The sequence below is a fragment of the Amblyomma americanum genome, chromosome 1 (genome assembly GCF_052857255.1).
Source record: "Amblyomma americanum isolate KBUSLIRL-KWMA chromosome 1, ASM5285725v1, whole genome shotgun sequence".
In the NCBI taxonomy this organism is placed as follows: Eukaryota; Metazoa; Arthropoda; class Arachnida; order Ixodida; family Ixodidae; genus Amblyomma; species Amblyomma americanum.
This window is the reverse complement of record NC_135497.1, coordinates 435,125,888-435,137,635: the sequence shown is the minus strand read 5'-3', so window position 1 is coordinate 435,137,635 and position 11,748 is coordinate 435,125,888. Positions and strand designations below refer to the sequence as shown.

The 11,748-nt window shown below is 50.4% G+C and overlaps 1 protein-coding gene across 1 annotated transcript; it reads left to right on the top strand.

The window, feature by feature from the left end:
• The first annotated feature begins 639 nt into the window (after positions 1-639).
• LOC144125219 (uncharacterized) lies at positions 640-8,831 on the top strand. The gene is made up of 4 exons (XM_077658433.1): positions 640-1,390; positions 2,066-5,160; positions 8,151-8,333; positions 8,769-8,831. Exons 1-4 carry the CDS (start codon positions 640-642, stop codon positions 8,829-8,831), a joined length of 4,092 nt encoding a protein of 1,363 aa, XP_077514559.1.
• The last annotated feature ends 2,917 nt before the right edge of the window (positions 8,832-11,748 follow it).

Below are 11,748 nucleotides of genomic sequence, written 5' to 3'. Positions count from 1 at the left end.
GCGTTCTCAGAACGGCCCTGAACCGGGCGGCGGTCTGCGGGGTCATCAAGCGGCTCGTTTGCCTGTCGCCGCTTTCCAGGAGCGGCGCCGGAAAGGAGAAAAAGGAGGACTCGGCCCGGCATCGGGACAGTGGTTGTGCGGGACGCTGAACGGAAAGGCCGTGTTTATCACCTCTTCTGTAAAGTTCTCTTTTACCATTCGGCCAATTAAACAAGTTAAGTTTTACCGGATTATCTTTCTTCCTTTTGACCGGAAATATCGAACGCGTACGTGGAGCACGTATTCTTTCACGTACAACAAGTTTGGTGCCGAAACCCGGGACTTCTGCTGTGGATTTGTGAGATCATCGCTACATCGCTCCAACGCTCACGATCAACGCAACGCATCCACTTCACGTAAGTCTCGGCAACGACGAATATCGATGTCATCAATCCGGTAAACTAATTGGCTAAACGAACTGTAGAAGAGAATAAAGCGCCTTTTAAAGAAACGAAGAGTATTACGCTCGAAAATTACGAAGCTTACCAACGAAACTGAGGAGCGACAAGCGTCCCTCACAATTACAGAAGCTGTATCGTTCCACGCTCGACTCATCAAGCTGCAGCAACAGCTAGAGCACGTCAACGAAGAAATTGAACCATGGTACCGGAAGAAGATGCTGAAAACGAATATCAGCAAGTGTACGATTATCAAGACCGTATTGCATCGTGCCTTGCTGGACTGCAACTTCGAGTCGACAGTGGTTCGTCAACAACGCAGGCTGCCGTGAATTCGGCGGGCAGTGGCACTGCCATCCAAACGACCACGCCAGCCCCCATAACGACCACGTCGGTGAAGACGAGAGTAAAGCTGCCGAAAATTGAACTGATCAGATTCACCGGGCGGCGCTCTGACTGGCAAGCCTTTTGGGAAGTGTTTGAGCAGGTAGTGGATAAAAACGAAGACTTGACTGACACAGACAGGTTTCACTACCTGCGGGCATCGGTGACAGGCGATGCGGCTGCTGCGCTGGCGGGCCTTCCATCGACGTCACGATGTTACAACGACGCTATCCAACTCTTGAGGAAGCGGTTTGGAAACGAAGAACTTCTTGTGCAAGAATACCTCAAGAGTCTAATTGATTTGAAGCCGGTGCGTTCTTCAGAAGATGTCCGTGGTCTTCGCCGTCTCTACGACACCTTGGCGGCGCACATCAGAGGACTCGAAGCGCTCGGACGGAAGTTGGACACCTTCAGTTCGATGCTACTTCCGATTGCACAACGAGCAATGCCACGGGACATTCTGCTAGACTTCAACCGAAGGTGCGTTGTCGACACCGACCGTCTCGCCAGCGAGCAACAAGGCTCCGTCTCCGATGCCTCACCGCACACTACGGACGAGACTGGAAAAGGTACCGTCTCTTCATTTTCTAAGTTACTCTCCTTTATGAGAGTAGAGGTCGAAAGCAGAGAGAACTTGGCTGCACTGCAAGGCATGGACCTCTGTCAACAACCTAAAGAAGGCACTAAAGAGAGTCACAAGCAGCTTCGTAAAACGCATGACAAGCATGTCCGATCCGCAGCGATGTTGCATCAGAGCTCGAGCCCGCTGACCTGCTTCTTCTGTGACTCTAACGATCACCAAACGCGCAACTGCGACGCCTCAAAAGGTCTAGAAGAGAAGAAACGACTTTTGCAGTCGTCCGGCCGTTGCTTTAGGTGCACGAGAACTGGACATCGGTCACGAGCATGCCGCGTAAACCTGCAGTGCAACAAATGCCGCAAGAAGCATACCAGCACGATGTGCGACCCGACGTACTCAAGTAACAGGCCACCCGAAGCGAACCGAACAGTGACTAATGCACAGATAAGCCTCGAAGCTACGACCACGGGAGACAGCTCCGCTCTCAAAAGAACAGTTTTGTTACAGACCGCGACTGCGTTATGTAGTGGAGAAACTTCCAACGCGCAGGTGCGAGTCTTGTTCGACGGAGGAAGTCAGCGCTCCTACATCACCTCTGACACCTCACGGAAAATGGGATGCACGCTTCTCGGGCATGAAAGGCTGACTGTCGGTGTGCTCGCAGGCCACCAAGAGGAACGCGAGTTCCGAATAGTCAGAGTTACGCTAAAGACGAGGCGCGGATGTGAACGCGAGCTCGAAGTGCTGGAAACAGATGTAATTTGTGACCAACCGATACCCTCGACACCGAGAAATGTACTGCAAAAGTTGATATCCCTCGGGTACGAAGCAGCTGACTTCTCAACAGACAGCGGTGCAGAAAAGGTTGAGCTGCTCATCGGGTCAGATCATTTATGGGACTTTACGACGGGCAGATGCGTCAAATTAGGAAAACGACTGAGGGCAGTGGAAACATCAATTGGGTGGACTGTTCAAGGGCCTATTGAGAGCGATATCGAGCAGACAAACTGCCTCCACACCGTGACACTGCGAACTTCAGTAATTGAAAAAGAAACAACTGATATTCTGACCAAAGTTTGGACCTTAGAATCAATTGGGGTGAATGAGAGCGAAGACAACGAAAAACCATGTGAGGCCTTGGAGTTTTTTGAGGACAACATCAAGCGAGACGGTAATCGTTATGAAGTTGCGTTGCCCTGGAAATCCGAGATTTCACTCGAGGACAACACGGAAATTGCGCTGAAGCGACTCAATCAGCTGGCCAACCGGCTCAGGAGGGCTCCTGACCTGCTCCAAGAGTATGACACGACCATTAGGCAGTACGGCGTCTCCGACATTGCAGAACGGGTAGAAGACGAGACCAGCCGCAACCACTGCATTTATCACATGGCTCATCAAGCAGTCATTCGCGATTCCCGAAAACTGAGGGTCGTATTTGATGCTTCCTCCCGCGAAAAGAATTCCAAGAGTCTCAATGATAACTTAGAGACTGGACCCAATCTAACTGCGGACCTCGTGGGGCTCCTTCTTAATTTCCGCAAGTACCGAGTTGCACTTGTCGCTGACATCCAACAGGCCTTTCTGCAAATCGGAATCCGAGAACCAGACAGAGACGCCTTTCGATTTTTTTGGTTCCGAGAGACCCCTCAGCCCGGTTCTCCGTTGCCTCCCATTGAAACGTGGCGCATGAAGCGAGTTTCGTTTGGAACCACCGCGAGCTCATTCTTACTCTCCGCTACTCTTCAGCACCACCTGAAATCGTGCGTGGAAGGTTTTCCCCACACCGCGAGCCAGCTGCAGCAAGGCCTTTATGTAGATGAGCTACTAACTGGTGCAGATGACGAAGAGGAGGCAGTGAAGCTATACACCGAGGCCAATGCAATCTTGCACGCCGCCTCGATGATGCTGCACAAGTGGTCGTCGAACAACGAGAGGCTGCGCCAGCTATTTGGGCAAGACTGTAACGAAACCAAGCCTCTAGGATTTGTGTCTGGTGTACTCAAGGTATTAGGACTGGCATGGGACCCCACTACAGATCGCCTGACCTTTGCTTCTTGCGTCACAGACGACACTGGTAAACCAGACACCAAACGATCCATGCTACAAACTACGGCACGGATTTACGACCCGCTGGGATGGCTGTCACCCATTATCGTGCGGGCCAAGATCTTGTTTCAGAATCTGTGGCGACGAAACGTGGAGTGGGATGATCCCCTACCAAGTGATGTAGCCGAAAGCTGGCTTACATGGCACGGTGAATTAAAACACCTCTCTGAAGTACAGGTGCCGCTGTACTATGGGGCGGACGTAAGCAGGCAGGCAACAAAGACGGATCTACACATCTTTGCAGACGCCAGTCCCGTGGCTTATGGGGCGGTCGCATACCTTACCATCGCCTCGGAGGACGGCCTGAATTCGACGGTCGTGATGAGCAAATCGAGAGTGGCCCCCCTGAAAGAACTCATTCTCGCGAGGCTGGAACTCATGGCATGTTTGCTCGCTGCTCGACTATGCAGCTACATCCTAAGCACTATCGGACTGCACCCTGGTCGAGTTATTTTGTGGACCGACTCTGCGATCGCGCTCCACTGGATACGAGGAGATGCGAGACGCTGGCAGCAGTTTGTGCGAAACCGTGTATGCGAGATTCAGCACGTCACCGGCGGCTATGAATGGAGGCACTGCCCAGGAAAAAAAAATCCTGCGGACCTCCTGACGCGCGGCGTTTCCGTTTCTCACCTTGCGGCCAGCGACGTGTGGTGGACAGGGCCCCAGTGGCTCCGCAAACCTGATGGCGAGTGGCCACAGGGTCTAGTGCAGAACGCGTTCTCTGATGCGGAACTGGAGCTAAAACAGCCAACGAAGGCGCTGCCGGCCATGTCTTCCCAAGTGCCACCCCCTTCATTAATGGACATTCAGCGCTACAGCTCCTTCATCAGACTGATCAGAGTCACAGCTTGGGTGCTTCGATTCGTCTCAAGGATGAGACGACGCAACGATGAAGTCGGAGCTCTTACCGCCGAAGAACTCAATCAGGCTGAAATATTTTGGATCCGCAACGAGCAGAGGGAAGGCTTTCACAGAGAGCTAAAAAGCGTTCATAACCAGCAAGCTTTCCCCGTCGACTCTCCACTCAGAAATGCTTCTCTTATGGTGGACGACAAGGGAATCCTGAGAATTGATGGACGGCTACAACGTAGTCACCTGGACTATGACGCTAAGCATCCCGTCGTGATACCTAAGCAGAGCCACCTATCGAAGCTGCTTGCTCTTTACTGTCACCGCAAAGTGCTGCACGGAGGGATACGTTGCACCTTAACGCAGCTCAGGGAAAGGTATTGGGTGATCGGAGCGAGGCAGCTGGTGAAGAGGACTCTAAAAGAATGTGTAACATGCCAACGGTTCAACGCACAACCAGCAAATCAAGTGACTGCTCCACTGCCTAAAGACCGCATAACCGAGGCCCAACCCTTTCAGGTGACCGGTGTTGATTTTGCCGGGCCACTCGTTGTCAAGGGGACCTCTCCAACCAAGTGCTATATAGCGCTGTTCACCTGCGCAGTCACTCGAGCCATCCATCTGGAACTGGTCAGCGATATGTCAGCGGGCTCATTCCTTCTCGCATTTCGAAGATTCACCGCCAGACGAGGACTTCCGAGCACCATCTACAGTGATAATGCTCTCACATTCAAGAAAGTGAACAAGGATTTGGGACGTCTCTGGGATGTGATGCGAAGTGGCCAGGTGCAAGAGTACATTGTAAGCGCTCGGGTTCAGTGGAAATTTATTGTAGAACGCGGACCCTGGTGGGGTGGCTTCTACGAGCGTCTTGTCGGACTGACGAAGAAGAAGACTCTCGGAAGAGGCTACCTTACACTTGAGGAAATGACAACTACGCTGACCGAAGTGGAAGCTGTACTGAATTCCCGCCCACTTACACACGTTTACACAGAGCCAAATGAACCGGAGCACCTTTGCCCTGCTGTTTCTTACCGGAAAAACGCGAGTTTAACATCACATCTGCAGTCGCGAGAACGAAACGGACTCGTCCAAGATAATGCGCAAAATAGGTTAGCTGGCGGCGTTTTAGGCCAACAAAGTATGTGCCAAGGGAAGAGAAACGCAGCAGGATACCGTAGGAGGTAGGTTGTGAGATTAAATCGGGAACTGCGTTTGGGGATAGGGTGGTCTATACTATGGCTCTAGACAGACGTAATAGGATATCAGTGCGAGAGGCAACAGTTATTTTGTGGACTGAATGTAGCTTATGGGTGGTGCGGCTGAGCCATCAAACGCACGTGCAGCACTTCGCAGATTATTGTTTTCCTTTCTGTATATACTTCCTTTCGCTCGCCCTAGGGAATGAACCTGCTTTCTTGCTTTTGGCACTCAACGGTGCAGCCGCCTCATCTCTTCAAATATGGTGGCGGTGACGGCAAAAATTGTCATCGAAAACGCGACACTCATACGCGGTTTTATGCGCTTTCACCCGAACAGAAAAACAATGCCTATCGTGGGAGCCTTGCTTAGCACCATATCGGACTTGGCGGGCACGGAATAGCATGACTGCACCTCTGAGCCCGTTAAAAAGAGTACCTAAACAAGGGCTACCGAGTTGCTCCTCAGTTTTTAGCCGAAGGGCAAGTAGTCTTGCACTGGTCGCATGTTTGGTTTTCTTTCGCCTCGAACGCCTTTGCACCAATAGAGATAATCTATTTTCATCAGTTTCATCGGTCTCTTTATTGGAGGGAAAAGACTTTCAGCGAGGCACTTTTAATGTAAGTACGCTCTTGCAAAAAATAAAAAGTGGAAAGTTTCCAGACTAGTGATTATGCTTCCAAGAGAGCCAGCTCAAGACAGGCGGTTGATACTTTTCAGTTTCACAAATGGGCTGCCGCAAACGAAACACAGACAGCTAGAGCAAGCACCAGATGGCGATCACAGCTCCCTTTTGAAGGTTTGCCGGCTACTCTAAAATGCTATCCTGCTTAAGCGGTAGACAATTTGAAGTTCTTTCTGCCACAACAAAACAAACGCTATAGGATAGGAAGTTGAACAAATTGCAGATAACTGGATTACTGTCCACTACGCAGGTGATGGCGGTCCGACGACGCTGTCCGGTCAGGTCGGTTCGAGCCCCTTCGGGTGCAACCTGCCGCAGTTTTCGGAGCGCGGAACTTTTTCTATGGAGTATACGGGTCACATCGCGCTCCTTTAAGCTATGCTGGTCAGGGCTCGCTGGCTCCGCGGAAGTGGCGCAGAACACCGCCGCGTGCTCCAAAGCGAGCCCCCCCCCCCCCCGTGGCACACGCCCGAGCAGCAGCTAAACCATTAGTGACGAAACAGGAAGCATCGGTCGTCTCGAACGGCGCGGCGCTGCTGTATCTCAGGGAACATCGTCACGAGCGAGTCCCCTAGAACAACCCCTAAAGCTGCTCCGCTCGTTCGTCCGACAAAGAAGGCTGGAAACCGCGTGCACGCCGGAACGTGCGTGAATGCATTCCGACGTCCACTGCAAGGGCAAACGGCAGACAGGCCCATTCCCTCGTTTTCTCACCGTTCTAATGTGAAGAATTGTCAAGGGGAAGGTTTACTTTTTACATCAGCTAGGAACGGCCATTTTGACGCCGCACACACAAGCCACATATTGACTGCTCGCTAGTTGCGCTCCTAGGATGAGCGCTTTCCGAGCATGAAGTGACAAGTGGCGGGCACCAGCTCAGCCCGCTAACCCTTCCACACGAATCGGCATGCGCAGGCGACGCCCGTTCGTGACCGCCAACGAATAAACTCCACGTCGTTTCCTACGAACGCGGTGCAGAGCTCGCCCTGGAAGCATCCGGACAGTGTTTTGTGGCGCTCACACCACGTGCGAGTGCGGAAATGGCGACCTGCATTCATTGTGGCCTGCCCAGAAAGCGCGACGGCTTCGCTGCGTTGGCAGCAGGGAAACTGCAGTTGGTTCTTTGTGAGCACCCCGCCTCTGTGGCTTTGGACAAAGACACCGGACGCGCGCATTGCTCTACGGCGATCCGTCACCACGGCTCCGCTAGGCTGCACCCGTCTTCTGGAGATCCGGCTGCTGTCGTTGTGCCTATTCTTGTCCGTTATGTTCCTAGACCGCGTCCTATTTTTTTTTCCAGTGGGCATCGAATTGAGCGCTGGACGTTCATGCCTTCTGAAGATTTCCGCTACGTTCCATGATGCAGCGCGAAGCTATGGAGTCCATCCCCGTCCAAAGAAAACAGATGGGTGGCGTCGCGGGAGTTGTATCGAGGGATCCGCCCTATGCATTACGCCTTTCCAGCTTTTGTGATGCCATATTTCGTGCTGATGACACACGTGTGGCGTGGTTTCATGCGCTTGAATCGTCTGCGATGATGCGAGCTACAACGTTAGCAACGCCGACGTGGGCGAGTTTTCGGTTGAAGAGATAATGGAGAGTTTCCGGTCCTTTGGATTTTGATGGCTTCACGGCGAGTCCAGTGAAATAATCGCGCTTTTCTTCCAGCGGGTTGGATACTGCTTGCAACAGTGCGATCAAGTCGGTTTGTAGCATTTGCAAGTGATTTTTACTCGCATGCTTTGGTACTTTTTAAAGCAAAGAACGTTGCTGTTTCCCTGACACCGTTCCCACAATTAGGCCACCTCATGTTAACGTAACTAGTCCCCATTATGCGCTAAAACGAAAGAGGAACTGCGTCAAGGCACATGAATTGCGATTTTGTGAATTGTTTATATCCCGCAAGGGCACCTTGAGTCTCAAGGAGATGGTGCATGACGCCCTCATACCAAAGCTGTCATCCGCACCGTGGCGATACGTTTTAAACGGAAAGGTAGAAACTATGAACGGTGGCGGTGGTAGCAATGGTCAAGCTGCGGCCGACGGGCTCCCCGCCTGTTTACCAGTCGGGGGGCTCCGGGACTTTCCTGTGAGTAAGAGGGTGAACCACAGTCGACATTTTAGGAACCGTCAGCACACCCATATCGTATGAGTAATTCTTCCTCCAGAAAACCTGATCGGTCGTTGAAAAGGAACCGCTCCAATGAAAACTTCAACAGAACCTAATCGATTCAGTTCACTTTTCTCGCTTCTGGATCATCCACTCGCTTATAGATGATGACCGAGTTTCTGCAACCTCTGTCTTTGTCATTGGTAGGAGTCTCGACAAAATGATAGGTAAAATCTACAAAGCAAAAAAAACTCTCATCCGGTGACCTTCTTGTCGAAGTGTCGCAGAAAGATCGCTCGGACACCCTTCTCAAGCAAAAAAAGTTCGCTGACCTCCTGGTAACCATCTCTCCTCACCGCAGTCTAAAAACAGTACAAGATGTTATATCAGAATGTGACCTCATCCGTGAAACAGATTCAGACCTCCTTGAAGGCTTCAGAGATCAAGGTGTCATTGCCCTTCGCCGCATCACCATAAGGCGGAACGATGAAGAGGGGGTGACACCCCACATCGTCTTGACATTTGAACGCTCCCGTCTTGCAAATGCTGTGAAAGCAGAATTTATCCATTGCAAAGTCCATCCATATATCCCCAACCCAAGAAGATGTTTGAAGTGTCATAAGTATGGACATGGATCGAAAACGGGTCGCGGAAAACTCACATATGCAAAGTGCGGTGCCCATGGGCACCCAACTTATAACTTCAGTGCTGCTCAAGTATAATGTCCAAACTGCCACGGACCACATGCCGCTTATTCGCGAACATGTCAGTCTTTTCAGAATGAAAAAAAAACAACAAAAATGAAAGTCACAGAAAACATCAAATTCTCGGAAGCCAGAAAGAAGCTCTCGATTCTCATCGAAAGATCCTACACTGACCCAGCGCGCCGGGGGGCCGGGCGGCTTATCGTCGCCGTGGGCATACAATACAGCATCGCTGATGCGCGCCCACATCGACCCCTCACCAAGTATCCTCTGGCTTCACCAACATTCCAAGTCCCAGAGGTCAACTTTTCACAGACCTCTGGGAGGAGGAGGAGGAAAGGCAGGGAGGTTGACCGGACGAATAGCCGGTTTGCTACTCTGGACAGAGGAAAGGGGTGATGGGATGAAAAGATGAAGGAGTAAAGAGTAGCAGGAACTTGAAGTCACTATGCAAAGTCACAGCGTTTCTTAAAGGGACACTGAGGAGAACTCTATCATTTTTTTTGTTAGCAAAATCTGATACTTCGGCTTTTCATGGATTTGTTGCCGCTTGTCCGGGCGCGAAAGATTCATTTATTTCAAAGAAATTTGGATTCGAAGTTGAGAAAGTTTTTCCCGCCGCTCTGATTCAAACTCGAGAACTCTTATGACGACACGGAGAACTCTTATGACGTCACAGAACGGAGTGACGTGATACGTGACGTAAACGCAGACTCCGTGATTTCTGACGGCTAGCGGTGCGGTGCGCAACCTTCCTTTGCCAGCCTCAGAGAATCGTGGCTTCCATGAAGTAAGGAAAATTCCTCCAAGGTGGCGCCTCTTGTCCTAGGAAGTCATCACGCTTGTATCTGCGAGATTGGCCTGTGGCGGCGACACCTGTATTTTGGTTCTTGCTATTTTCTACATTACAAGAGATTTGTTTTCAGTAAGAGTGACGTTTTTGCGATCAGGAGCTGCTATTCTATCGATACAAGCCAACTTCAATTTCTCCTCAGTGTCCCTTTAAAGCCTCAGCCATTTGCGTTAGTTGGCGCGGATCTAGACGCTCCAGTGCATGGCAGAGCGACTGCCCTTCGGCGCTGTAGGAAGGGCAGTCACAAAGAATGTGGACTAAAGTCTCATCACACCCGCATATGGCACATGCAGGGCTATCAGCCAAACCAATTAAGAAAGAGTAATGCTTGGTGAAGAGGATCAGGGGGATGATCAGGTAACAGCAGATCTTTTGAAGGATGGAGAGGACATCGTGCTAGAAAAACTAGCCACCCTGTATACGCAATGCCTTATGACCACGACTGTACCAGAAGCTTGGAAGAATGCAAACATTATCTTAATTCATAAGAAGGGAGACGCCAAGGACTTGAAAAATTACAGGCCAATCAGCTTATTATCCGTTGCCTACAGAGTATTTACTAAGGTAATCGCTAATAGAGTGAGGGCAACGTTAGACTTTAATCAACCAAATGATCAGGCAGGCTTTCGTAAAGGATATTCCACAATAGATCATATTCACACTATCAATCAGGTGATAGAGAAATGCGCAGAATATAACCAACCTCTATATATAGCTTTCATTGATTACGAGAAAGCATTCGACTCAGTGGAAACCTCAGCAGTCATACAGGCATTGCGTAATCAGGGGGTAGAAGAGCCTTATGTCAAAATACTGGAAGATATATATAGCAACTGCACAGCTACTATAGTCTTCCAAAAAGTCAGCAATAAAATTCCAATTAGGAAGGGCGTCAGGCAAGGAGACACGATCTCGCCAATGCTGTTCACCGCATGTTTACAGGAGGTATTTCGAGGCCTGAATTGGGAACAGTTGGGAATAAGAATAAATGGAGAATACCTAAATAATCTGCGATTTGCTGATAACATTGCCTTGCTGAGTCACTCAGGAGGTGAACTGCAAATCATGATCAATGAGTTAGACAGGCAGAGCAGATCGATGGGTCTAAAAATTAACATGCAGAAAACCAAGGTAATGTCCAACAGCCTAGCAAGGGAACAACAGTTCACAATTGGCAGCGAGAGCCTAGAAATTGTGACGGAATACGGCTACTTAGGGCAGGTAGTGACAGCTGATCCGGATCATGAGAGGGAGATAACTAGAAGGATAAGAATGGGGTGGAGCGCATATGGCAAATTCTCGCATATCATGAGTGGCAGTTTACCAATTTCCCTCAAGAGGAAAGTGTACAACAGCATAATCTTACCGGTACTCACCTACGGGGCAGAAACGTGGAGGCTAACGAAGAGTTCAGCTTAAGTTAAGGACAACGCAGCGAGCCATGGAAAGAAAAATGATAGGTGTAACGTTAGAAGATCGGAAGCGGGCAGAGTGGGTGAGGGAACAAACACGGGTTAATGACATCCTAGTCGAAATCAAGAGAAAGAAATGGGCTTGGGCAGGGCATGTAATGCGAAGGCAAGATAACCGCTGGTCCTTAAGGGTAACGGAGTGGATTCCAAGAGAAAGTAAGCGTAGCAGGGGGCGGCAGAAGGTTAGGTGGGCGGATGAGATTAAGAAGTTTGCAGGCAAAGGGTGGATGCAGCTGGCAAAGAATAGGGTTAATTGGAGACATGGGAGAGGCCTTTGTCCTGCAGTGGGTGTAGAAAGGCTGATGATGATGATGATGATGATGATGATGATGAATGCTTGGTGAAAGCTACACCAAGCCACAGGC